Here is a 27,800-nt window from a genome sequence, read left to right on the forward strand (position 1 = left end):
GTTTTTAAGTAGATTCCCTTCTCCTCAAAACACCAGGGCTTTCTTAAATCCAGACAGTTCATATTTTTTCATAACATCTGAAAAACTGTCCAAAGGGGCAAAGGATTTACTTATGAAATGTCTCATTAGCTGAAGAAGAAGAAATGTAAGCTATTTATTCTGCTATATATCCACATTCAGGTATGCAATGATGGTCGATCAACATCCATGCTTTAGTGGACAAGACTCTTGCTTCTTGGGAATGACACAATTGTTTCCAGCGTTACAAACTGGTCTCCTGTCCAGCTTGAAGAGGAGTGCTGCTTTTTGTTAATGGGTTGCTCATCATTCCTTATCAGATGAGTGCACACATCATTTAGTGCATGCCCAGGATGGGCATTTCTTCTTCTGTTCTTTGGCAACCACACTGATGTTTGAGAGCTGTTATGCTTTTGTGCTATGTGTGTATAAATCAGCTTTTTCCCCTCAGCCACTGCACTTCAATGTACTTGTCAAATAACTAGTTAGACTGTGGCAATCATATAATCTTAATTTGTATTGGCATACCTAGCAGCTGTATTTTACATTTTATGGTTGTTTAATAACTGTGATGCAGTGAACAGAATATTGGTATCTTACTCCATTTCTCCAGTGTGATTCTCTGTGTGCAGTTACCACACATCCTGCAATCCCCCTCACATGCTGTTTCAGTAATATTTCAATTCACTACATTGAATAAGCTACAGATGATGCTGAAGCAAAATTGGATTTCAGGGAGGCAACTGAAGCACACGCACGTGATCAGAGACAGAACACAGTTGGTTGTGAGAGGAAATGGCAATGGTCCTTCAAAACAAATTCATAAGTTTGATTCAATTTATAAGAATAGATGTCATCAAAGACCTAAAAGATCATCATCCATGCATCTGTCATCCAACACAAGTTTGAAAAATTAAATAAATCCTTCATAAGATACATATATTTCATGACAGTTCATGACAAAAAAGCACGTGGGAAACAAAACTCTTAAAAGGTAGAACACCATTTAATTTAAGTTATTAAAACCAAGTAAAATGATACTGCATGGTTACCACCTTCTGTGTCTGAAGAGGCCTTTATGGATTTGCTACCAATGGTCCCAATGAAATGCCAGAGTATTTTGTAGATGAAAATATACTAGTGACTAGCCACCAAGACAATAAGAGATTGCAGAGAGCTAAAACGATTTCCCTATCACACACAGCTTTGCCTCTTGAGCATCACTGTGAGATGGTGTTAACAACAGAGACTGCTATGTCTGATATCACTCCTGATCAAAAAGCAGCTACTGCTTGGTAAACCAAACCATGTGGCTTTGAAAAAAATCCTTCAAGTTTTCTTTTTTAAGAAGGCTACTTAGTTAGAAGGAGGTTGCACCTGCCAAGAACAGTGAAGTAGCTATTGCATTTGATATATAATTCTGTGCTGGCATGATAAATACTTAGTAAGAGAGAGGAAAAAGCTGTTCAAGCAGAGGACTGTGCTTGTGATGCTGGCTGGCTCGGAGCTTGTTTCTTTCGTGCCACAGCCATGCGCAAGGCCTGAAGAATCATGTTTTCATTGTTCATGATGTTGTAATTAGTCAGCTTCAGGAGCTTGTTGAAATCTTCTGCTTTCAGCGAGACCTCCCTCGTTGAGTATGGAGAGCAGAAACTGGAGATATCAACCTTGCCCTGTTCCATTTCGGCAGCACCACGTGACATGCCTGTGAAGGGAAAAGAAGAAGGTGTTTGTATAGTCCCAGGGAATTACAGTACTCTGACAGACTATGTCACGAATAATTTGGAGATGTCACAGATGTGATTGCTATGAAGACAAATGTAGTGCTATGATCTCTGAAAAATCTACTTCTGAACAAAGCCTACTGGAATTAAAAAAAAGTGTCACTAAACATCATTCCATTGCAACCAGCTCCTTCTACTGGCCAGCTCATGGCACATCTTTTTATGTGGTCACATGTGCTCGTCTTACCCTGCAGGTTCTTGAGTAGAATGTATACTAATGGTAAAAGGAATAAAGAGATGTATTGGATGGGAGGAAGCAGAATATTAATAGCCTTGGAAATCATCATAAAAACAAAGCCTGCATCTCAAATACTGATCCAAAAGGACACTGTGACTCTATTAGTTTATGTACTATTGCTTTTTTTTTCCAGCATATACAACCAACACATTAAACAGTCCAAATAGAAAGCACAGTGGCCCTCCACAGAACCGTTCTATACTGTACAGGTAATTCTCCCCTAGATCTGACTGTCATAAAAATACATAATCTGAAAAATATGCTTTGTTCTACACCCTAAAGTGAGCTTTTGGAGATCACAAGAAGAAATTAGTTCCCATTCCTCTACTTCAGAAACATGTTTCCTCTTTCACTGAATTGCACCAAGACTCGAACTAAAATTATGCACAAGATTTCACCTGTCTTTGCAAATAGTTTGCATCATACCATTTTGAAATGTATTTGCTAGTAGAAACAAGAAGACAAAGGATTTTTGTTTTGGGATGAGCAAAAAACACCTAGGGAATAAGAAAGTTCATTGGCCAATAAAATTAACTGGGTACTGTTAACTTACCAGGTGCTACATATCTTTGGAAGGTGTCATTCACCAGAGGAAAATAAAGCAGCAGAGGAGCTCCCGGGGTGTCTGCACCATCAAACATGTAGCACTCTTTCAGGTTCTTCTCGTCATCCTTCAGCCCGCTGCTGGGAAATGGAATTCCCTGCTCTGAGAAGTATCTGCAAGCCTGCTCCAGGGGCTGGTCATGGCCCAACAGCAGCAGCATAAGAAATGGAAAAGATACCCAAGATCAGGCTGCTGCCGAAGCCCAGAAATTCCCGCCAAGTTGCACAAAATAGACTGATAGCGCTGGATGTCTGTCAATAATGTGAGCACCTGCAGCCCCAGGGACTGTTCTGTTGCCTGAGGAGCTATTTGAAAATAGTCTTACAGCTATTATTATTTGAAAATAGTCTTACAGCACCTAATATCAAGATGGTAAAGAGGGTTTAAATATGTACCAAGGCACATCTCTAAAATGGGAATATGATTTAGGAACAGAACAGATTAATTCAAAGAGTGTTACAAAGCATCATTAATTAAAGGAGAAATAAATCAGAAAAATTTAGATTTAAACAAAACTAAATTTGCAGCCCCAGACAGTAAGATGCACAATCAAGTTATAGCAGTTTATATAGCAGTATAACTGTATCAAGGTTATATAGCAGTAAAACTTGTGAATTGACCTCAATAGACTTTAGCAGGGTTTTGAGACAAACTTAGCCCTTTCTATAACTTAGAATTTTAGAAATAATATGAGATTTCAAGCTAACATATTTTAGGTCTCAAAATATAGCACAAAAGTATTCATCAGAAAGCTCATATGTGATGATCAACTTTTTGTTAAATTATCTAACATTGAAGTACCACCTCAGTTTGTTTGAATTAAATATCTCTAAAAGACTTCAGATTACAAGAAAGAAATGTAGTGCAAGTCAGTACAGATGCTCTTTTTCAGCTACAGTACAGAAACAATTTTTTTTTTCACGTGGCGTCACAATGTAAGAACAGCATTAAAGTATCTTCCACTTGAGAAAATGACAGAGCCTTAACCAGTGAACTTTGTGTTTTCTGTGGTGCCCTTCAGGGACAGGTTTACAATTACATGTATATATTCGGAAGTCTAAATCTGTCTTTTTACATGGTGAAAACCACTTTCAAAATCAATATAACCATTTTAACCAAATGAGATTTCTGCAAACATAGTAAATGCATTTGATATCTTGCTTCAAGCCCACTATATAAGGAGAAACATTGTATTTACTAAAGGAGATAAAAATAAAGATGAAGAAATTCTTCACTTGCTAGGTTGTTCTTGGACAGTTAGAAAATCACATGTTAAAATAAAAAAAAAAAAAACAAAACCAAAAACAAATAAAATTTTATATGTTTAAGGAAAATGCAGATTAAATCCAGCATCTGAGTGACAGACAAAGTTTTTTTCCAACTATATTTGTGCTATAAAATCTCACATATAATTGGAATGGAAGTTTCAACTCAACCATCATAACTTCCCTGTGCCGCTCTGTATTTCATTTTTTTAGTCACTTAGGACTATTATTTCAAAAATGGTTTGAGAAAAATAGAGATATTTTCCCCTTTGGGAATTTCCATTCTACCTCTAAGGTTTGGAAACTCCATGTTACTAAATTTCACTAAGTTTCACATTTTACAGAAACCTGTCTGAAAGTTATGGAAGCAAAGGAAAAGCCATTACTAAACAAAGACAGTTTTGAGACTTCTCACCAAGGTCTGTGATCCACCTGTGTAATTTAAGTGTATAATGACGTCCACTTTCCTCTCTGGTCTCATAAGTGGCGGGCAGCTGGTTTCAAAGAAGAAAGCTGCATCCACCAACTCCAGGTGCTCCGAGTTGCATCTCAGGTCATTAGGAGAGGTGTCTAGCGAAGTATCTAAAGAGAAGAAGATTCAGAGCAAACTGTAGATTAGCAAACTGCAGAAAGACATCTGTCAAGTCAGAAGGCAAAAGGAAGGCAAGATCTCCTCCCATCCGGGATTTTCCCTTTGCTTTGGGATAGCATGCAGCAATCCTAAAACTCCTTTCAGCCTCTCCACTCAGGTTTTGTTGGTCTTTCCAAACCCATGAACTGTACCAAACCCGTGGCAGGTTTTCCATATGTGCAGAGTCCCACCCCAGTGATTTTCATCCCAGTGAGGACTTCCAGTACCAAACGACCCAAAAATTGAACAGTTGTGTTACTGGAAGTGAAAGATTCATTCTCCCTCCTCTCCTCTCAGCAAGCACTAACAACTAACCACAAAACCCACTCAGTTCTCTTCAGGATGTACAAATGCCCCTTGTTATATCCCAGCCCCCGTGCCTGCCCCAATGACAGCTGAGGCACATAGACAGAAGTGCTGTCCACACCTTTCCATTTTGCAAAATGCTCCTGCTGGATGTATTCGTTGTGCATCTGGAAGCCCCTCAGGAAGTTGTGGTACTTGGAGACCGCAGGGCGGTCCGTCAGGATATCCCGGAGAGCCGTGGAGAGGCCACTCGTAGGAGTGAACATGCATGTAGCCAACTCATATGGCTTCTCGGGCAAGTCCGGTTGTTCCTCTAGAGATATGGCATAAATGACATGCAATTGAATTATAACCACAATTGAGAGGAGTCTGGGCAGGAAGTGGAGAAAGGGTCAGCAACTCTTCTGTACCAACAGTAATCATGTATTCACAACTCTCAGCATTGCATTCTTTTTCTCTCTGGTCTGCAGTGAGTTCTGGTCAATCTCTTGACGAAATATGAAATTACTTTTGTTTTCTAAACTCTGCTTGGTCATGTCTGACTAAAGGAGCATTTTTCTCATAAAACAACATGATCTTGGTACACATTAAATTCACTTTTCTAAGCAAACAAAAACAAGGAAAATAATTTTATTTATATATTTGAGGGGATTACTGCTTTTAGATTCCATGTAGGTTAAATCCAAAATACAGAGCTTATTTATAAAATGAAAAGAAAAAATTGTATGTATTCTTTTTAAATTAAATATTTTTACTTTTAAAAAACAATTTGTTCAATTTGGTTTGGGTTTGGCCAGCTGAATTCAACACAAACTTGCAAATTATTTATATAACCCCAAACATAAGGGTTGGAGTTTTTTTTCCAAAAACATAGTCTACAGAATCCTAACCCAAGTCTGTTCACTATGAAATCACTGGCTTTGCTTGAATTTTAACATGAAGATGCTCATGAGTATTTTCAAGGAATGATCTTTCAGTACAGAGCTGCCTCTCTGCTGGTGCAATAGAGCTCCACTCCATTACCTTCCTTTAACCTCCACTAAATCTTTCAGTTCAGTCAGATTTTGAGGGAAGGATGCGCTATGCAGGACAAACAGATACTGGAAAAAGAAGTGCTCAAGTTTCTCTCTGGCTAACAAATAGTTGACGTGACGCTTTGACAGAAGTTCTTCTTTCCAAGTGTTTTAACACAACGCTTTAGGGACCATCTTATATATTCATCCCTATCTCCTTTCCATCAAGATCTGTCTGATAGTGTCTTTCCTTCTAGTAACAATCTCACTATTTTACTGAACAGCCAGTGCTTTGCTTATATCAAATCACTTCATTTTCCCAGTGCCTGACAGCACCAGGCTGACAGAAAAACTCAAAACATGAGAAATGTGAGCATACCTACCGTATTAGAGGGACCTGGAGGAAGGAGACCGTAAGTCAAAGGGTACTTGAGATTTACCTATTTCAGTCACTTTGTCTTGGGTCCACCTGTGCCAGAAGTCCTCTGAATTGTCAGCCGCATGCCAGGCATCCAAGAGGTTTTTGGAGAAGATACTACTCCACATTCCTAGGAAGTGGGAAAGGTATAATAAGTAGTACTGAGGTAAACACAAGGAAGTTGTTTTAAAAACTGCCTTCTCTTCCTTCCACAGCTCTTCTCTAACTTTTTCACATTTCTATCCAATTTTTGCATAAGCCCAGACACCTATTTCAGTGGTAGAGTTGAGTTAGAAGGCAAACTTATTTCAGAAGAAATTTCAAATTATTTTTCCTTCCACCATGTTTTACCTGGAACAACATTTTTTTTTTTAGAAATTTTACATTGTCATTTTCCTAATTTCATTTCCTTTTTCCTTTGATAGGGAAATATTTTCAGCCACCTCCTTCCTTGATTTCCCTCTTTCTTGCCCTGTTTAGTTCTTCTCAACATTTCCTTCAGCTTCCACAAAGTCTCATAGATTTCCAACTTTCAAAATGTTTTGCAAGCTACGGGAAATGATGATGCTTCAAAAGCACTCGCAAAGATACATAACTTATTTGTCACTTTAGTTTCATTTTATCTTAGTCCAAATAGTAAAACCACCTCTGCTAGCTGGGCAGTTGAGTTAGTCTCAGGAGACATGCTGAATTTCAGCTGGCTGAGATACTGAACCACTACCCTTGGTGCCACATGCAGAACAGGTTGCTGGGGACTAATTTCCAGACTCATTAGTGTTTGTATTAAATTCTTGTCACTCCCCCAGGCAGGTGAGTCACCTTGCATGAAGCAGATCCGGGACTCGGGGAGCTTCTTCATCAGGCGACCCATGAAGAATTCACTGCCAAAATCCTCGGCGCGAATGAAGGCACCATACTTCAGGAAGCCTACCTCGTACGGCGTGAACTCCACCCACTCTGCCAAAACACACACCAACAACATTAGCTCTGCTGCTAAAAACGGTCAAGTTGCCAGGCATGGAATAAACCTCTTAGGTGTCAGCCCTCATAGGTGAGCTGGCTTAGCGTCTGCCGGCTTAGCGTGTGCCCTGAGCAAACCCTGTTGACAGCTGCCTCTGAATCAGCTATCGCAATGGCAGGGCCAAGGGAAAATTTAAATTCCTCTTTCTTTTTATCTAGCAAGTGGGAAGTTTTCTCGTGGGAGGTGGACTAGAACACAGATTGACTTCTATCGCTTTTATTGCCTTTAACCAACCATGAAAAACATATATTAAGCAAACTTAAAGCTCCTATGAATCACTTGCTTTAAGAATTCATAGCGTTTCTGAGACATTGTCACATATCTATGTTGTGTTATTAGTCTGAAGTTAATGTCTGAATATGCATGCTTACATGCCAGGAGATCTTACAAAATACTAAACTGTTGCTGTCTATCCTGTGGCTGCCCAGTTACTCTGTCTAACAGGAGTTCTCCTGGCTTGGAGTGAGAATTTAGAACAATTCATCATTATTTACAGTATTCCCATGGTGTATTTCCCAAGACAAAGACATAGCTCTTTTTCCAGAATTGAAACATTACCTCTAAAATCTTTGGTGGCAACTTTGTCCTTGACATTGAGGGCAAGGTAGATGGGCAGCGGGTTCTGACCCTGATTCACTGCTCGACGTTGATCAGAAAGTCTGTGGTGGCATTTCTGGATTTGGAAAAAAAAAAATGGTTAACTGATAATCAGTTCCTTTCAAGACATCGGCTTATAAAGTCTCAATATAGGTTATCATTTTCCTGAATTTCCTCCTAAATTTACTTGCACGTGCTTGAATAACAGAGAGCAAGAAAATTATGGGAACAGGAATAATTGTTGTTAAGATAACCAGCCATGTTCTGCATTCAGTATACAATGACAGTAATGAGTTGCTTCACATGCTATTCTAACTTTGCGTTGCTAAATGTAAGTGAAAAAATAGGGCAGATCTGGGTAATTCAGCTGTTACCACATACTTCATCTGTTAAGCATAAGAGTTCTTCAAGGCAGCATGACCCTTCTAGTCAAGATTTTTTTTTAAAACCATATTGGAAGATAACATCCACAGAGGAAAAACCCTGAGCTGTCCAATACTAACACCTTATCTTATACATGAAATGGAGATTTTGAGTGTACTTCAGCCAAATTAAATTCTAGCAAATTTTGCTATGTAGCACTGAGGCCAGAAATACATGTGAAATATGATATGAAATGAAAGTATTTCATTTTAGCTGTTTCACCTAGACAAAATATAAACCATGTTTACAGGATTTTAAAATAAAATAGCTTTTTCTCCAGCTATCATCAGTCTTCTAGTTTCCATGGAAAGTTTTGCTTGTGTCATTACAGCAAAATTAGGAACATGAGGTCCTGAGGGATCATATCCAAAGTACCTGAAAGGCACTTGCAAAATCACAGTTTCTATAGCTAAGATATCTCAGGAGCTCTGGATCTGCATACTTTCTCATCACTAAATCAGAAAGTGCAGTAACTACATATGGGATACATCTGCAGTACGTTCAAGGTATGAATGCAGCTTCTGTAAATATTGCAGCAGTGGAGACATAAAAGCATGAGGCCATAAAAAACACCTAAGAATCTCAAAAATGTCTTGGACAGCTACAATGTTCATTAGCATGCTGGTTACTTTAGAGCTAGTCTGAGCATTTCTATGTTACATTCAATCATACTCTAGGCTCCAGTGTAGACATAAGCTATGTCTCCAAGTTATTAATGTATGTAAGTGGTGTTCTGCCTACGTACCAAGTATGTTGTTATTGGCCAGGTGTCTCTTCCTAGGGTCTTAATTTCTTGTAATGGTCATAAAGATCAAGTCACCAACTTTATGAGAAGAAAGATGTATAGACATTACCCCATCATTTAACATGGATTCAATCATGAGCCCCCACAGATCAATAAAAGATGTCTTATGTCCTGCTTGGGTCCTTTGGCTCAGCTCTCTGTAATAATTCCTCAGACTTCTCAAGCAAAAAGCCCCCATCTTGCACTTGGCTGCTTGCTTCCGAGCTTCAATAATTATTTCTCCAAGATCCTTACGTGACCAATCAGCATCTTCATACAGTTTTGTCATGGTCCTGTAGGCAGGAAACATAGTGGAAAGTGAAAAGAAATGAAGATGATGCTTTTGAAACTCAGAGGATATACTTTGCAGAACTTTGGGCACTTATTGTTGTATCTTTAGGTTACTCTCCTCTTTGAGCTTACTTTGAGCAGAAATGCAAGCCTAAAGGCAATCAATCAAAGATCACTTGGTCTGGATCAAACACAAGCAGCTACACCAACTGTCTATGCTGTTTCTGTCCAACAGTAAATAACCATAAAGGAGCATTTTGCATAGGATTAAGGACGCTTGCGCTTCCAATATAGTCTCCTCTTTTGGTTAGGGATAAATTACTTCAGTGACACCAAATGTATGATGCACAATAGGCCTTTTGTGGGTGACCCTGGCATTCATAGACCAAAGATGGAAGCAGTAACTCAGTAGACCCCTTTCACCCTCGCTGAGATCTAAAACCCTAGACAAAGAATGGGTTTTGCGTAACAAGATCCAAATAACAGTATCAAAATGACTCCTCACCATGTTGTGCCAGACGAGCCACTGATGTATGAAACACAATCCAGGACACGCAACTTTTGAAGACCCAGAATGCTGCCGTACATGGCAGTAAGTGCTCTTATCCCACATCCTGCTGTGGTCACAGCCACTATAGGCACCTGTTCAACACAAAAAAGGGCAGCAAGTATAGGTGGAAAAGTAGCATTAAGGCACATCATGTCAAAAGAAGACAGCCATGCAAAAGCAACATCCAGACAATGGTGAAATAAACATGTAGATTAAAGATAAAGCAACATTGCTCTATGAGTTATAAATAATACAAGTTACTGGACATCCCTGTGGGATATACTAAAAGATTTTGGCACTTTAGGAAGGATTTAAGAAACACAGAACTCCTTGGTTTGAAGTATCTCCAAATTATTCACTTGAAAGCCAAGTGGAAACTGAGACTTTGCTCATCCAGACAGACTGTTGAGCTCTCCAACTGAGATCACCCTGGCTGCAAACAACGCCCTGGAGCAGGAGCTGCTGACAGACATCCTCGCTCCTCATCTGTATGGAGACAAGAAATCACTCCTCATATCCAGGCTTGAGGGAAAAGAGAGAGAAAAATTCCCCAGCAGTGCCTTTCCTGGTTACCTCATGCTCTTGCAAATCTTCCTCCAGATGAAGAACATCCTTCAGTGCAGCAGCAACCACCTTCCTCCGGTTTTGTAGGAAATCCTGTTCCTCAGTGCACAGGTCAAACCCCAGGCGGGCATCTAGGTTTCTTGGCCTGAAACACAGACCCTGAGTCCTGAGACCAGGGCACAAATATTATTGTATTATTATTCGCCATGGTCAACTCCAGCTATGCTTGTGCATGTTTACAGTCCAGTTTGTGGGCAGTATAATGTAACAAATGAGAAAGAGCAACATCACAGACAGGCCTCAGCTAATTGCTATAGCTGCTAACAAGAATGCAAATGGGAAGGCAGAGCAGATCATGACATACTGTCCTGGTATGGTAACCAGGTTCCTACAACAGACTTCTGGTTTTATTTGCTCATATAATTCATTTTTCAAGTTTCAGTAGTGTCTGCCATATGTGCCTGTAACTAGATAACCTCTGTGAACAGGCACTGCAGTTGATTAGGGAAAGAGCTACCATGCCTTTATTTGTTTATATAACACAGAAATATTTTTAATTTGTGGAGCTTCTCTCTCCATCTGTGGGCATAATAGTGCACACAAATTGAGATCTACTTAGTGAGCTGCACTAACAGCTTGGAAACTTGGAGGACAGGGGACCCATGATTTAATTCTCCATCACTGAAAAAGGAGAACCTGGGAAACAAAAGCCTGCAACCCAAAGATGAACTCATCTCTGCTTACAACTGAGCCTGTGTGGACCCCTGCTGATTTCAAATGAGCTTTGCGTAGGTACAAATGTCTCCCAGTTACAGGATCAGGTCTTGCTGGAGGCTCACTTACCATTCATTTGCCTTTGTGTACAAGTCAATTGTCCTGTCCTGAAAATCGCAATACAAACAGTGTAAGCATGCTCAGGTCATTAATCCTGCACCTTCCTCCCCCACTCCATCTACGGGCTGAGTTTCACTGTCTTTGCAGTCAGCAACGCAGCTGCAGAATCTGTCCAGCAATGGTCTGCGTTCTGAGAGATATAATGAGCTCCAGTACAGTCTGGCTTGAATAGAAGTGGGCCGTTCACCCAAGCCAGGTGGGCTTAAGGCCCCTCAGTTTTTCATAGCTGAACACCTAGTTTAACCTTCATTTTCTGGGAAGGTCATTGAAAGCTGGGCATCTGAACCACAGGCATACACAGACGTTCTGTTTCATCTTCTGCTTCAGGCTTTCCCTTTGCAAATATAAATCTTAACTGTCATATCCATTACTATTAGTTTGCATACTATGTGGATGAACATAATAGATATCTCCTGAGGAGATTAGTTTAAACTCAGAACAGGGTTGAATGGCATGCCTGGAACAACATGCAGAACAAAAGAAAAAAAAAATAAGTATTGCATAGTTGCAGAGTGACTGTAATTCACACCTTATACTGTAGCATGCATCACATCTGACAGGAACCGAAGCACTGAACTGTAAGTCTCCCATCACCCACCAAACTAAATGTATGTTGGGCTGTTTTTTATTAAGAAAGACTTGTTCTCACCTCTGCTATTGTTATTTTCTCTTGTATAGGAAGCGAGTTCAGAGCTAGAGTCACAGACTCATTCATATCCCTTTCATTTTGACTTGATATAGACTAGAAAAAGGGTAAAAAAAATAATGACAGTTAACTATTATACAGAAAAGGGAAAACAAGAGGTAAAAGCAGTCTCCCCCCTGTCTGACTCCCATACATGCACTTACAAATTCCCTGCATACACAGACCTGCACACACACTCAGGTCTTAGAGGTCCCCAAAGAAATATGCAGCAAAGAGCCAGCTATGCATTAGCAGCAGTCACGTACCCTGCTGAGCCGCCTCCGCTGCGGTAGAGCCACAGTGAGCGCCGACTGATTATACTTGATGTAGTGGAACCTGGCCGGGGAGGTCGGGCAGATGCAGGAGCTCAGTGTGTGAGTCTGGGTTCCTTCGTATGACCCGTCCACAGTTAATGCAAACTTTCTCTCTGAAGCAAAGGAGTTTCAAACTGAAGTTCTTCAGAAAATGTGGTTTGTTTCTTTGCGCAGTAATGTAATATATGTTTTTCTTAAGTAATGACTTCATTTTTATACCCAAATTATAGAATAAATAAATAGACTCACTTATCTGAGCCTTTGGATTTCAGCTTTAGAGCTCTTGTATGGAACATGCCGTATAGTAACTGTTGCTATAGTACCACTGCACTTCCACATATACTGTGATTACGGAGACTACTGCTCTATTCATTAGATAATGATTCACAGCTGATAACATGTTTGGGGAAAAAAAGTGCTCTCTCCTGAAAGTTTGAAAGTTTCAAAGTACCTCAGCAATAGGACAGTATGTGGTACTAAAATATTATTCTGGTATAATAATAGGGTATTTTGGAAATTTCAGACTTTTGGGAGAAAGACTTTTTTTGGTAGCAGAGCACAGTTCTCTTTGGAACCAGCAAAATCTCTGTCATTTTTCCCTTTACTTCAACCTGTAATATTTCTTTTGAAATAATTTCTAACACAAAAATAATGTCTGATGTTTTTTGGCCTTCATGTAATAAGCCCCAGATATGCCTCCTCAAGTAATTTGGAAAATGGTCTTTATATAGAATAGTATCAACCTGGGTTCAAGGTGAAATACACTTTGTAAATCCAAACTCAAAGGTATATAGTCAGCCTTCAAAAGAATTATCCCACTCAAGCATTTTCAGTCCCATCTAGCAAACTTCTTCATTGTGACAATTGAGTTCAACTGGATCATCCATGTGCTAAAGCAGTTTGCTGGACTGGGGCCATCAGAGGTGTCAGAGTGTGATGTTTTAAAAATTGCATAGGAGATACACAGGTCCGCAAGTATGGACTCAACACAGTAGTGAGGCACTGCTTAAAACGTGCAACAAATGTCTTTGGTAATATACTCTATGTTTTGTGTTTCACCTAGTGATTTTCTATTGTTACTCCTAAAAAAAAATTTAAGAAGTTAAATTGATAAAAGAGGCCCAGTCCCCATCCTGCCCGTTTTCTTTATCTCTGAATCCGGAAACAACAGGAATTTGCTTCAGTTTAAGACTCAAAAAATTTCAATTCCATGGACAAATATTTTCAAAAGTTACAAGCATCTGACAAGTTGTTATTAGAAAGGAAAGTATTTTGTGGGGACAACAGACCACATGCTCATCACATTCTGTAATAATTTGTATATTTTTTGACCAACTACAGCCCCCTCTAGAGGCCACTGACATCCGTGGGATTTTGTCTTGCATCTTAAATATGGCATTCAAGCGCAAAACACTGAGTGCTTTTGCCATAAAGTGGCATCGAGATTTGCTCCATAAGTCAGTGAAAGGCTCACCTGTACTGTCCTTCCTCAGCCTCCCGCCATTCACCTGCACCTCCAAACACGAAACCTCGCGGGACTGTAAAAGACAACCGGGGAAGGAGAAAAAGGTGTTCTCTGTCAGCAGAGCTTTTCCTCAGCCAGTCCCTCGGGCACATGTGGGGTGCAGGGGCTCGGGGTGTGCACCTCCACGGAGAGATGGTGCCAGCCTATAAACCCCCTACCAGGTCTAGGGAGGTGGCATCGGGTTTCGACATCAGAAATAACAGATCAGGTAGAGACGAGGAAAGAGAAGGGATCTGCTCCCTCTTCCCTGGAGAAGCAGTCCCGCAAGGGCATGGGGGAGGACTGGCCGCAGGGGAAGGGGTGCAGGGCAGGATGCTCAGTCCTGCTCTCCCTGGGCAGAAAGAAGGATGTCATCCGCCTGATCCCAGCTCAGTTTGGGCAAAGGCCGAGCGCTGGCGATAGCTCACAGCTTTCACAGCTGCAGCCTCTACCAGCGTGAGTCACTACCGGGGACCGCCTGGGAAAGCCAATGCTGACACCAGCTTTAGCCTGCCTTTAGTCACAGCTGATGCCTTCATGCCACCATACAGAGCAATTGCCCGGTACCTTTAATACTAGCTTTGCTATTAGCATACTATATGGCAGGGAAGGGATTATGAAATAAAAATTACCACTAAAACTCCATTAGTAACAATGTTTTCAGGAGGATCCGGACTAAAAGACAAAATGGGAAACAATCAGTTCAAAACCAGCACTCTCCTTTTTCTGTTTGTTTTTTTTTTGTTTGTTTCTTTGTTTAATTCTTCGTTAATAATTATTTCATTATCTTGAAAAGTCCATCTTTGGACAGGCAGCTTGAGCAAACAGCATCAGAATTCTAACTGGACATTCAATCCAATTTGCCTCTCACAGGCTTGAATCTGAACTTTATTTATGGAGATCGGCTGAACAGAGGAGCACCTCACTGTATCAGACAGGATCGTTTTCTGACACACTGAAGCAAATTTACACAGGGACGGCATAATTACACTATTGTCCTATATTGCTTAGTTCAAACCTGGGGGATCAGAGCTGAAAAGCTGATGAATTCATCCAGCATGCCATAACAAAAACGGAAAAAATATTATAATTTACCTTAAAAATCAACTAGCAGCACTAGCACTGATTTACATGCCCATTCTCTCCATTAACTGTGCAGTCAGCATAGAAACACAGTAAAAATAATTTTTTTTAATCTATTCCCACAACTCAAGCAAAGTATCATTTTCCCACATTCTTATGACCAAGCAGATATCTGGGACCCCACAGTAAGGAGCAAGAGGGGTTTGAAACTTAAAACTTCCTCCTGTGCAGAATGCCCCTTGCAGCCTGGTGAGCAGCAGCCATCAGGGACATCTCTGTGCTCCTATCAGCATCTGTGCTAGCTTCTCCGTGTGTCTGGATGCCCAGTGTAGATGGCATGCACATCATGCACTGTCATGCACCCCCTCTCTGTTAAATGCCCTACACAAGCATTTCCTGAACACCCAAAGTTCCCCTCTGCTTTATTCCAATGGTGACAGTGTTAGGGGGCTGCAAGTGTAAACTGATATTTTGTGTCAGTGACATTTTTTCTCTGGCTTACATTTCTATTGATCATCTATTTGACCTTACACACCTGCTCTCCATTGTGAATTCAACCTCCAGCTCCTCTTTTCCCTGTGAAAGAAAATGAAGGCAGTCACTGCACGTTGATTCTCCTGTGAAGAGAGATACCCTACAGAAACCTGTGCTCTTCAGGGGACTCTATAAGCCAGTGTCCACTTTTTATTCCTGCACATGCAACAGATTTGATTTTCTTCATGTCCTATCCACTATACTTCTAGTGCCACATACTTCTAGCATCATATCCATTCTTTTAGCAGACTCCTACTTTAGACCTAGCAGGCCAAATGGAATACATACTGCAGGGCTCCTTGCTGGTTTCTCCCCCTTTTTGCAGTCATAGGTTCACCCCTCACTGTTTCACAGGGCACCTGCAATTCCCCTTTCCCTTCCTCTCCTGCAAGCTCTCAGCACTCCCCCCTGAGCCTCAGCACGAGTGAGGCTGGATTTCTCTGGTGCATCCAAATCACCCTGCCCCTCTCCCAGCCCTCACCCACAGCCTGTGCAGATGGGCCTGGTGGCACATTAATATGGTGGCACACTTGGGCATATGAAGCCCAGGGTGTTTTGGAGGGTGTACTTTGGTTTGGTGGAGTCTGCACACGTAGACTCATTGCATGCTCAGTCTTCATCTTTGTCTTTTGTAATTCCCTTCCCCCGAGATTTCTTTCCTCCTTCGCAAGTTTTGGTGCAACCCCCATTATCTTGTTGGCCCGTACTGTGAGCACTAAGGAAAACACAGCACAGAGAGCCAGCCTTTGAAACAGGTATCAAATCAAATCAGCACTCACTGAAGTATTTCTAGGCCTAAACACTGTCCTTAAAACTTCAGTATAAAGTTGTCTCAACTTTATGAAATCAAGACCTGCTGAAAAACTCACTTAGGAAAACTGGGTTTGCAGCTTATGATTGCAGATCGCTACTTTTATATTAACAGAACATAATGCACAGCTCAGAACCACCAGCTCTAACTGCAAAGGGACACCCAAAACTGTTGGAGTAAGCTCTCAATATTTTGACATCAAGGACAGCAACCAGACAATCAAGTCCAATAATGTTGGCCCACTCCGTCTGTAGAAGCAGCACACAAAATTTGCAGTAATTACAGAAGCAACACTGGATATCAACCCCTGAAACAGATGAACATACTCAGGTGGCTAAATGGGCAGTAAGAAAGGCATGTATATGCCACACATGAGAGGAAAGATGAGATAACCACATTCTCACTTGACCACATCCCCTTAGCTTTGTCCTTGAATTTTATCCATACCTGTGGATTCAGCTGGAAACACAACTGAATATTTTCTCCAAGCTGGATTTTGGAGACATCAAAGAATACAGTGAGGAGATGGTCATCTTGAGTTACGTTGTCCTCATCACAAACTTTCAGCTCCAGAATGTTCTGGAATCAAAAAAAAAAAAAAAAAAAAGATTGTATAAGGTTTAACAAACATAAGATGCCATGGATATTTTGTTTTAGCTAAAGGAATTTGGGAAAGAAGTTGGAGAATGAAAGCAAAGGCAACAGTAAAATAGAAATTTTGCAGTTGGACTCTACAGACAATTGACAATTCAGGAAGATACAGTCTTATCCAACCATTGAAAGCTAAATAACTACAGTAAGAGAGTGTGAATACTTCGTAAGGGAACTCGGAGAGACCCGCAGCGTAAAAGGGCTATATGGTAGGTTTGATATCTGGTAAGAATACCTGTTGGGGATAGCTGCCATTCCTACCTTAACCTGGCTCTGAATTGTGAAGTGGAAGGTTTCATTCCACGTCGGGTTCTTGCTGTTCTGGACCGTTTTGGTGCGGAAGTGCTGCACTGAAGCCGTTGGCAGGCTTAGGCTCACGTAGCAGTCCGACTGGGTTACTGGTGAAAGCAGCGAAAGCATGAAAGCAACAGACCAATGAAACACATCTAGTACCCCATAAGGTGTTGCACTGTATGAATTTTTAAGCTCTGTACACAGGGCAATATACAGAACACAGGCCAGGATACTGGCTAAGATGCCATCAAGCCAGTGTTAGACAACCAGCTTGCTTTACTCTTTGTGAAAGCCTGGCAGTTTGCTCTTCTTGAGAGCTATTTCTTTTAATTGCTGGAAAACCAATAAACATTCAAAATATGCAGTTACATTGCATTCCTTTTCAAAGAGATACATAGCCAGACTATCTATATGTATATCAGACTTCAAAGGTTTTCACACTGATGAGCCATCCATACACACAGGGGCACAGACACACACGAGAGACTCACAGGGCTGGGCACCGTTCAGCTGCCTGTCAGGAACAAGGAGCAGATAACATTTACACCTGTGATGGGGGCCGCTGGACAGACGGCGCCCAGCTTATACATAGTGGGCTTCCACAGGTAGGCATGGACATGCCTTAATATTTCTGAGGTAGCTCTGGCTGTAAGTTCAGTCTTGTCTACTTTTTGGAGCATTCTTTCTTTTCTCTAACACATCTGGCTGCCAATGCAGTGGCAACAGGAGCTCATTTCACTGAAGGTTCCCATGAAGCCCCATTGCTGTCATAGAAGGCAGGTCTTCCACCAAGGCATTTGATCTCAATATGTCTTCTTCCCTTTTGGAAAGTTAAAGAAAGGAACACACACATACACCATAAAGCCCCAAAACAGAGCTTTTCAAGCAAAAAAAAAAAAAAAGAAAAAAATTTTCAATAAAAATAACTTAATCATCTATGGAGAAGATTAATTGCATTTAATCCTCTGTGAAGTGGATTAAAATAAGCATATATAAGAAAAGTGTTTAAATGTTGAACAGTCTGATGGTGTAACATTTGGTTTGAGAAGCAGCTGTCCTGAGGGAGAGTTTTCACCAGTAAAGCTGTATAAAAAATATTGCTTAATGCCACTATTTTCACCTGCATCTCTGTGCCTCAGCCAGAGAGGGATAAGGGTATTTGCAACACTTCACGGGCAGGTGGAAGCTTGTCTGTGCTTCCCAGCACATAGCAAGGTGGTATTACTTCTTTGCACAAGATTGCATTGCATTGCTTTGCCATTTCAATTAGAGGTGTGTTCAGGTCATAGAGTTCACCTATGAATTTTAATGTTTCCAGCTGTAGCAAGGGCAGCTTTAGTATTTTCATTTTCCTTTCCCAGATGAAGAGGCCAGTTGTAAAGTTTGGCTTCCCACCTGAGCTCCATCATAGGTGAGGGATGTTCAGGACCAAAGCTTCAGTATGAAACAGTGGTTAGCAGCAGTCTGCAGTGCTTACATCATCCACAAGCACTTGCATTCTAAGGTCAGAATAATCTGCCTGCAAATACATTTTGTCATAGTTATTAAGAAATAAAAGGCAAACATGAATCATGAGATTAACAGTCCTGTGGACTCACTCTCAAAAGTCAGGAATGATACCCTACAGAATACAGTCTGTTAGTTAGGGACAACAACCCACACAAGTGCCAAAGATAGCATGGGGGAGTATTGCCCATAAATGCTAATCCCATCATTAGCATTATATTTCCTCTATTTGTAACACCACCTACTCGAGCATTCCTGCCATTGCATAGCAGACACACCTTCATCTGACTAGACTTTGTCTTTTCCCACTTAGTGGGACTTTGGGAAACAGAATAATTGACTCGGCCCTTTATCACACTCTGTGTTACTGAAGAATGAACAAAGCCAGCCTTTTTTTTTTTTTTTTCTGACTCCCCTGAGACTTAAGTCATCTTTGCTTGAGTGACTCTGAACAAAAAAAAAGAGTAACTTTGACTGATGAAGGTAGTTGTAGCATATAAAAAGGTATATAAATTCTAAAAAAACAAAATCAAAACACATAGAAATCACCTGAGTTTCTAACAGTCCTCATCGCTCCCAAATATTTGTGTGTATACAGGAAATGTCCATATGAAAATACTTTTTTGGCTCTTGGGAAGTCCAGTTTGATATTAGCACAGACTGCTGTCAGCTCTTGTCCCCACTAGGAGGATGATCAGAAGGACCTGAGTCCATAAATTTTTGAGCAATCCAAAGTTTATTTCATTGATATTTCCCAAATAACAATACATGCTCTGGCTAGGTATGTTGCAAAGAACAAAGTATTATTTTGAAAGTCCACCAATTTTTTTCTTTTCTGCAAGTGATCACTGTCTGCTACTGCACTATATTGTATGCCTTTAAGAAATAACTACTTGTCAGACAGCAGAGCTATGACTTCTCATTTCAGATCCCTGACTTTCTCTAGGAGACTTCTGACACAGCCACTAAGCAAGCATGCCTCCCTCTTCACATCTGCAAAACGTGTTTGGTGATGCCTTTTGTACTTCAGAGGTGTCCTCTGAAGTCTAATGGCCTCTTGTTCATGAAGTATTTTCCAGGTGTTATAAGAAGCACTTACAACATCCTTTTTTACACATCCTGGATATCTCAGGCCCATATTCTGCCCAATCAGCTCCAGGCACAAGCAGATGCGAGAACTGGAACTCCACAGCGTGTCTTGTGCCCAAGCTGGTTGGCCACACTGCAATATCCCATTGCCTTGTATCAGGTGCCTCTTCACATATATGTACAAGGCTCCCATTGCCAGCCATGTGCAAACAAATCATCATTACTCCGGTATGTAAGCCTAACCACCACCTAACTGCGGCGATTACGCTCACACATGGTATACACAGCAGAACTTCACAGCGGCGACCTGTTGTGTCCGTGCACAGACCACAACACGTGAGCAGCCATCAAAGGTGCTTGGGGTGGCAGCTGTGGTATCCCTATGGGGCAATATCCTGCCAAAAGCAGGTATGGCAGCAGGTGTTTATGACAGCATGGTCTCTTTGTCCAGTTATTACACTAAGTTTCTAATTATCTTCCAGGATAGCAGCAGGACTGGATCTTAATTGTGCTTTACCATTAGAAGGCATCACAGCAACATGACCCATGCTCAGAAACACCATAGCCCCAGCACCACGCTGCATCCCAGACAAGAGCAGGGCACCAGCTGTTCTGGCTTAAGCTGAAAATATCACCTGTCTCATAGACAGCTCAAATTCAAACAGGGCTAAACCAAAATATTTTAATTTTAATTCTATCATCTCCTTTTTTGATACTAACAGATGCAATCTCCAGCCCACATGTAACCTGGGCAGAAACCTGGACATCCTCCTCCTCTTGGACTGCCTTTAAGTGCTCACATTGAGGCTGTTTCTAGGGGGTAGATTTTTTCATTACTGTTAGGGTATAATTTTTCTTATTGCGCTGAAGGATCTGAACCAAAAATGTAGTCTCAAACACTCTTTGCCCAATCAAAGAATCAGACAATCATAGAATGTCCTGAGTTGGAAGAGACCCACAAGGATCATCGAGTCCAACTCCTGTCCCTGCATAGGACAACCCCAAAATTCACACCATATGTCTGAGGGTGTTGTCCAAATGCTTCTTGAATATTGTCAGGCTTGGCGCCATGACTGCCTCCCGGGGGAGCCTGTTCCAGTGCTCCACCACCCTCTGGGTGAAGAACCTTTTCCTAATGTCCAACCTAAACCTCTCCTGGCATATCTTCCTGCCGTTGCCTCAGGTTCTATCATTGGTCACCAGGGAAAAGAGAACCGCAGATCTCCCAGATCATATCCTTGATCATGTCTGACCTCACTTGGACCCATCCATGTCATGAAATATGAACTATCACCACCAGCTCAGAAGAGCATTTTTCTTCTTCCTCCCACAATGTGGAGCTGAGCAGAGATCTGGCTGAGGGTGGGTGGACAGGCAGGCATTGCTGTTTTCTAGAGTGTAGAATATTAGATAATTTAGATCATTGGAACTTCTTATATTCTTCTTTAAACAAGAATCTGGGTTACTTCTGTGAAAGTAAGCATCTTCCTTCTCAAGGCCCTTCACAGTCAGACTACCAGAGTTCATTCAATCCTGGGAGATCAGTTCCTCCCTCCAGGGAGCATTCAGCGCTAATCGCCTGATAGCTAAACTTCAATAAAAAGCTTTCACACTTTCTCCCACCCTGCCCTTCACATTAGGTGGGGCACCCTACAAATATCCCTAAAACAGTATCACTAGTCTCATTTACATCCCTCCTTAAAACATCCTTTTGCTGAGATGTTGCTAAATAACCTTACTTTTTTTTCCCCCGTTTTCTCCCTTGTTGGGCTTTATCAGTCCACATCCTCTTGTTTTATAATGAGATTTCAAGCAGCACCTAGAACAATAGGCTGTTGCCACGTGATTGCAACCGCTTAAACGGTGAAGTAAGTCATAAATAACAATGAAACAATAACAACAGTGCAAGAACAAAACACCAAAGGAAGTCTGTGGGTTCCTGCAATAAGTATCACATTAGACCGTAGTTCCTCAAACAATAATGTATTTCACTGGCTATATTTCTTTTCAGGGCTTCCATGGTTTTTCCATTAATTGATCTCATATATGGCAGAACTCCTACTGCAATGCTGTAAAGTATGTTCTTAGATAAAAATGTAAAACATACTTAATAATTTTATAAAAAAACGTACCCTACCCAAAATAATATAGGCCTTATATAAAAAAAGTCCAAAACTTGGAAGTTTCCAAAATTAAAAAGTCTAATTTAAAAAAAAAAAAAACAAACACACAAACCATAAAAGCATCAAAAAATATAATTTTCTTACTAAGAAAATGCTGAAGAATATTTTTAACTCTACACGAGTCAAGGTCCATTTAGCCCAGGGCCCACAGGCAGTGTCTGCTGAGGGCACTTGGATGTTTTCAGGAAGCAGAGAATGATGGCTTAAAATTGCTCAGCTCAGTGTCCCCATCCAGTTGTCTATTTATACCTTTTTGTTTAACCCTTAACACTCTCTTTTGTTTTCTTTTTCATTTGTTAATTACACTTAATGATTTTTTTTCTCCCCAGTATCTTTTTCTTTAGCCCCTTTGTCTTTTTTTGGGAAGGATCTTTCATCTTGTTAGGGATGGACATCAGTGCCAGAGGAGAATATGCCCCACATTTAGTGGTGGGTGTCTAAGGAAGAGTATAAGAGGGCAAGTATGATATAATGCTCTCTCAGCCCTCGCAATTTAAGATTCAGAGTCTTCCTAAGACAACCTTCACTGGATTTTTCTTCTATGAATTTGTCCAGTCTCTGCCAGGAGCCCACCTAAACTTTTGGCATCTGTAATCTCCTGCCATGGGGAGTTCCCAAGCTAAACCACATGCTGCAAAAACACATGTCCTTCTGTTTGTTCTGGAGCTACGGCTGTTGCCCAAAGGCTGTGAGAGGCTGAGCTTGAAATCTGAAATTCTCTGCAGAGAAAGTGCTGTTTTTAAGGGTAGGTTTGATTTGTGCACATCCAAGTATCACCCCATTAGGGAGTCAGGATGCAGATGGGACACACACCCAAATCTGGGAACTGGCAAGTGTTCACAGGTCCAGGAACATCAAGAGCCCCAGTGAGCCTGATGGGGACGTGGGTGTGCTCAGTGGGAAGGGATAATGTGGAGAACACAAACAAGGCACTAAAATCACAGGTGGTATCAATGATATGAGCTATGCATCAATAAAGAAGTGGAAATTAGTGTTATAATTTACACACTGATGGATCAGTGGGAAGAAGAGACAGAATAGCACAAGGGTGCATTAAAAAGATTCAGGATTTAAAAGGCAGAATGAAACAATTTAAATTGTCTTAGATAAAAATACTCTCTTCTGCACTGAACTTCCATTAAAGATCTTTTATTATCTATTCCATGGGAGATGTTAGTGAGGTTTTGAGAGTCGATTGTTATGGATTAATTTTCCCATCTCCATTACCTGGGAAATGGACCAGATAGATAGATTAATAATGAAGTTAACCTGTGGCACCAGGTTCAGAGATCTTCTCAACGCTAAATGAGCATTAAACAAAGTGATCCAAAAACTCCACAGGAACCTAGTGCAAGAAGGGATCTTGAGAGGAGAAAATAACACAATGGAATTAACTTTGGAAACAAAAGAATGAGCACAATTGGCAAGAGACAGAAGGAGCTGATTTAAAATGTTAAAAATCTATAAGATGACTGAGAAATAGGTGACACTTGCCAACTTGTTCTATCTAGAAAAGTTTGCAGGAAAAGGAAAGTGATAAAAACAGAGTTGGGAAAAGGTAGAATGAGGAAAAAAAAAAATCAGTATTAAGAAAATGGTACTGTAAAGAAGTCTACATTGCTGGTGATGGAGGTCCACATGCTTCTGGGTTTCCTAAGGCTGTGTCAAGTTAGTCTCTAGGGAATTGTAAGGATGACTGAAACAACTCGGCAATATTCCCCCAGTTGTATACACAAACCAGCAAAATTTTGTACAAGTGGTACATTTTTTATTTTAAGCCTCCCATTTTGCTGCTTCTCAGTGAAAGTCACAGTTACCGATATGCAATTTGCTTTAGCTTTTACATTGCCAGTGAGTTTAACCAGAGGTTAAATTAGTTTATTAAAACATTTGAAATGTAGGTTTATTTTATATGATAAAGATTGTGTCATTGAAATATGCGACTTCTACAAGTCTGGCTGCATAGAAAACTATGTCCTGAAATGGTTTAAAAACAGATTTTTTCTGATAAATGCAACTGACAGATTTTACGCTCAGCAAAACCAAATATTACTGGAATTAAGCAGCTGTCAATCAAAACCGCATTGAACAATTAAGCGTAAGCAAGGCAGTGCCATGACTGGTATGATTTTCTTTTCCTACATGATGGAAGTACCCAACAAGCAAAGCATTCACTTTTTGCAAGTATTGTTTTTGTTTTGTTTGTACAAATTTTTTTCCCTCCGTATTCTGACTGATATTACCATTTTAAACAGATGATAGCTTGGCAACATTGGTGCTGAAAGTCTGTTGTTCTGTTTTGCAGGCAACATCCTGTATATGCTTCACAGTGCAAGACAGAACACCCTCAGCCTGGAAAGCCCGTGCTGTGGCTTTACTGCTGCTCCAGACCCTGTGCTGCACTCCGAAAGCACTGCTGTCATTCAAACTGCTCCTTTAAGCAGCTTTACGGGCTGGTGGGATGTGTCTTGGACTGGGAAGCAGGAATGCCTGAGCATTTCAGTACCTATCCCTTGCCCTAGAAACTTTCTAGTAGTGGGAAGGACAGCATCAAAATACAGGAAACTCCCTTCAGAATAAAAATAGTTTCAAGACAAAAATAAAGAGCATTGATCTAGATGAGAAAAAGGTGGATAGGAAGTTTGGTAAACTCATTATCATGCAGATGGTTTAATAGAACATGATTACGTGGGAAGATATCTAAGGGCTGTAGTTTTCCACACCTCTTCCTTTCAGTTCAGAGCACAGGTTTGTACCTTCAAATAGGTTTTAGCTATAGTAAGGGATTTCTCTCCAGCCTATAACTGAGCTTCAAATCTCCTTTCTCTACTTTAGTAGTCCAGTGGGAAGGTTCCTACAGACTCTTCCCCATACATTCAGCAACAACAAAGCATCTTACTTCTCTTCAATAAAAGTTGGAGTGAGAAACTCTTCTTCATATACCTTTGGTCTCTAGAGAAACTGTAGTAGAACTCAAAGCAAACAACTCTGGAAAGTCCCAAACAAGTGTTTTGTCTTGTATCATTTTAACTAAACAAACATAGCTTGGTCTGGTCCCTATAGAAACTTTCTGGATTCAGACCTTCTTATTTGTATAAATGAATAAATGTGAGACAACCAGCCACCTCCTCAGATTGGAGGTGGTTGTCATTCATACCTTTTTTCCTAGTGCTTTGCAGTTCAGATATATATGGAGCATTAATAAACTTTTACGTAACTATCGTTCCTGGGGATTTTGTAAAAATAATTTAGAAAAAGCTAACAGTGTGAGCCCTCAACTAAGTTTTGAAACATGGCTTTTCCTATGGTTGAATCAAATATGACAGTCCATGAGAGATGTCAAGTATGCAGTCCTGAGCTCACATAAAATATTCTGTGATAGTCCCACGGATGCACAGGGTGGACATTACTGTAAGAAAGAACCATAGAAAGAAGTGCCCCATCTAAACTTCTTATTGCAGCCTTCCCTGTGAATAAAAAACCTTTCTTTGTAGATTCAGATGTGAAACATTTTATGCATTCTGTGCAAACATCTTCTGAACTACAACTGATGGCTAGACTTCAGCGTTACACTGGCAAAGATGTAAGAATAAAGAATATCTTCTAACTATGCTACCTCATCTTCAGCATACCACAGTCACACATCTTTTCTCTCTCTCCTTTTATAAATACTCTGTAGTGTTTGTGACGCTTTGTTATATTCCAAGTAGCTTTACAATTATGTGGATTCTCCAGGGCTATAGCAAAGATACTCACACAAGTCTGATTTCCTGGCATTTTTCATCCTTATGATTTTTACAGTGAGCAAGTTGCATGGAGAGGGTTCTGTCTGTTGAACAGCATACAAAATGCGTGGGATGAGCATGCAGAGGGAAAGAACAGAAGCACCGTCAGAGATAGCATTGAATTAAGTTTTTCAATTCCAACCATCCAAAACATTTCTGAACCAAGGTTCTTCCTTGTGCATTGTCTTCTCCTGCTTCCCAGAAAGTTTGCAGCCAGGTGTGGCCAGAGACCCAAAATGTACATTCAATCACAGACCAAAACTCTGATGTCCTCCATTTTCCATTCTGAGGAAACATGTGGTAACCCTCAACTTGAGGTGTCTGACTCTTACAACCCAATCACAGAGAAATGTATGATAGCGAGCCTTGCTGTGTTATTAATACAGCTGACACATCTTGGTCTGCGCAAATTCAAGGGATGTCACATATATCCACTATATTTCACAACAAACAGCAGACAATCTAGCAGGGCGGGAATTAGTAACAATATCATTGTGTTACGATGCTGCTCGTCAGCTTGTTTATAGCCATATAACTCCATTGTTATGTTTGACGTAGAGCAGTGCTGGCTCTCAGACAATGAGGACCTGAAAAGTGTCTTCCAGAGACCTATTGCAAACTTCTCAGAAGGGGGGAGTGAAAGCAACAACAATGTAATTATTTCTCTCTGAATAATTCAGCTCATCCAATCTTCCTTTAAGCAAAGTCACAGGAAAGTACCAATAGAAATCTTGGGAAACCACCTGAATCTAAGTGGTTATCAAAAGACGTTTAACAAACCTGCCAGGAAACTGGTTTGATTTTGTCATCCTCTCTCATCCTAAGCAAGGATCAGACAAACATGGTACTTAATCAAAAGTATGGGGGCTGAAGGTGAGGTACTTTTTTCCCTAGATAATTGTCTTTTTTAAAGGGATAAAAGGAGGAAAAACTGAACTGAGGTTCAGTTTTTTTGTCATTTACTGCTCTAAATGACAAAAAAAAAGAAAACACACAAAAACAACAAAAAAACCCTCAAAAACCCTGAAAACCACAAACAAAAAAAAAACCCAACAGCCAAGAGGAGCAAAAAAGAAAGAGCAAAACTATGTAGTGATGCAACAAACACATGCAAGAGACAGTTCATGCACACTACCTACAGAGCAGGGAATATCACTGCAACAAATACATAGACCAATATATAATAATGTGTCACCATTCATTCCCTTATGCCCAAAAACTCCCACAATTTTTAAGAGAGCTATATTTAACACCTCACATAATATTAGCTTCCTCATTTTCCCCATGCACTCATTGACATTAGTGATACCTCCTTATTTTTCCTCAGTGGCTTGTTTTGCCTAGCCCAATTGGATGGAAGCGAAGCAAAGTACAACAGCAATATACAAAAAGATCTCTTCTTTTTTTTTTTTTTTTAATTGAAGATTTTCAAAATAATTACATTACTGCGGCATTAAAGTCCTTGCCTTCCTGAAGGCCAAAACACAAAGCAGGCACAAAACCGAGGCAGAAGCCTCGCTTTGCTCTCATCCTTGGTGCTGAAGAAGAAATCCCAGAGCTGAAGATACAGGAGGAGGAACACCACCTCCCACAGCAGGTCCCCTCTGCCGCCACAGGGCTGCCTGCACAGCTCATCACAGAGCCTCTTCTTTCCTTTTCTTACCTGGCTTTTACTGTAGAACAGCCCCATCGTGGTCTTTTCCGCGTCCGAGCCAGGTGCGAAATGTGACAGCGGATGGGTACGGAGGAGTCTCGGCCAGGCAGCTTCTCGTGCTTTAAGCTGCCGGGAGCAGGCAGGCAGGTGTGTTAGTGCCTGACTCAGTGCCGCCTCACCCCACCACCACCACTTGAGCAATCCCCAACTCCTCCTCCTCCTCGCTGCCCTGGAGGTGAGCGTGTGCTGCACACCTGCTCCAAGGAGCAGACACCCAGGCTTTGGCAACACAGAACAGTGGTCTTT

The 27,800-nt window shown here is 40.8% G+C and overlaps 1 protein-coding gene across 1 annotated transcript; it reads right to left on the reverse strand.

The window, feature by feature from the left end:
- Positions 1–1,484: 1,484 nt before the first annotated feature.
- Positions 1,485–27,530, reverse strand: LOC104020346 (cytosolic phospholipase A2 epsilon). Its single transcript, XM_009473762.2, has 20 exons — positions 27,504–27,530; positions 25,812–25,884; positions 17,245–17,381; positions 16,780–16,911; positions 15,523–15,563; positions 14,537–14,579; positions 13,875–13,938; positions 12,353–12,513; positions 12,051–12,143; positions 11,351–11,388; positions 10,517–10,673; positions 9,899–10,035; positions 9,173–9,395; positions 7,857–7,971; positions 7,097–7,234; positions 6,300–6,407; positions 4,968–5,159; positions 4,325–4,491; positions 2,594–2,777; positions 1,485–1,723 (listed from the first exon to the last, which is right to left on the reverse strand). Exons 1-20 carry the CDS (start codon positions 27,528–27,530, stop codon positions 1,485–1,487), a joined length of 2,469 nt encoding a protein of 822 aa, XP_009472037.2.
- Between the last annotated feature and the right edge of the window lie 270 nt (positions 27,531–27,800).

This window comes from Nipponia nippon, unplaced genomic scaffold (assembly GCF_047370975.1).
Source record: "Nipponia nippon isolate SJK-2023a ecotype South Korea unplaced genomic scaffold, ASM4737097v1 scaffold_10, whole genome shotgun sequence".
Classification (NCBI taxonomy): Eukaryota; Metazoa; Chordata; class Aves; order Pelecaniformes; family Threskiornithidae; genus Nipponia; species Nipponia nippon.

Bases quoted from the DNA above. Each gene is read 5' to 3' on its own strand.
- LOC104020346 (XM_009473762.2), bottom strand. From the start codon at position 27,530: ATGGGGCTGTTCTACAGTAAAAGCCAG. The intron at 6,408-7,096 runs GTGACTCACCTG...CCCACTTCCTAG, and splicing joins CCGGATCTGCTTCATGCAAG to GAATGTGGAGTAGTATCTTC. The intron at 1,724-2,593 runs GTAAGTTAACAG...TTCCCTTCACAG, and splicing joins CCAAAGATATGTAGCACCTG to GCATGTCACGTGGTGCTGCC.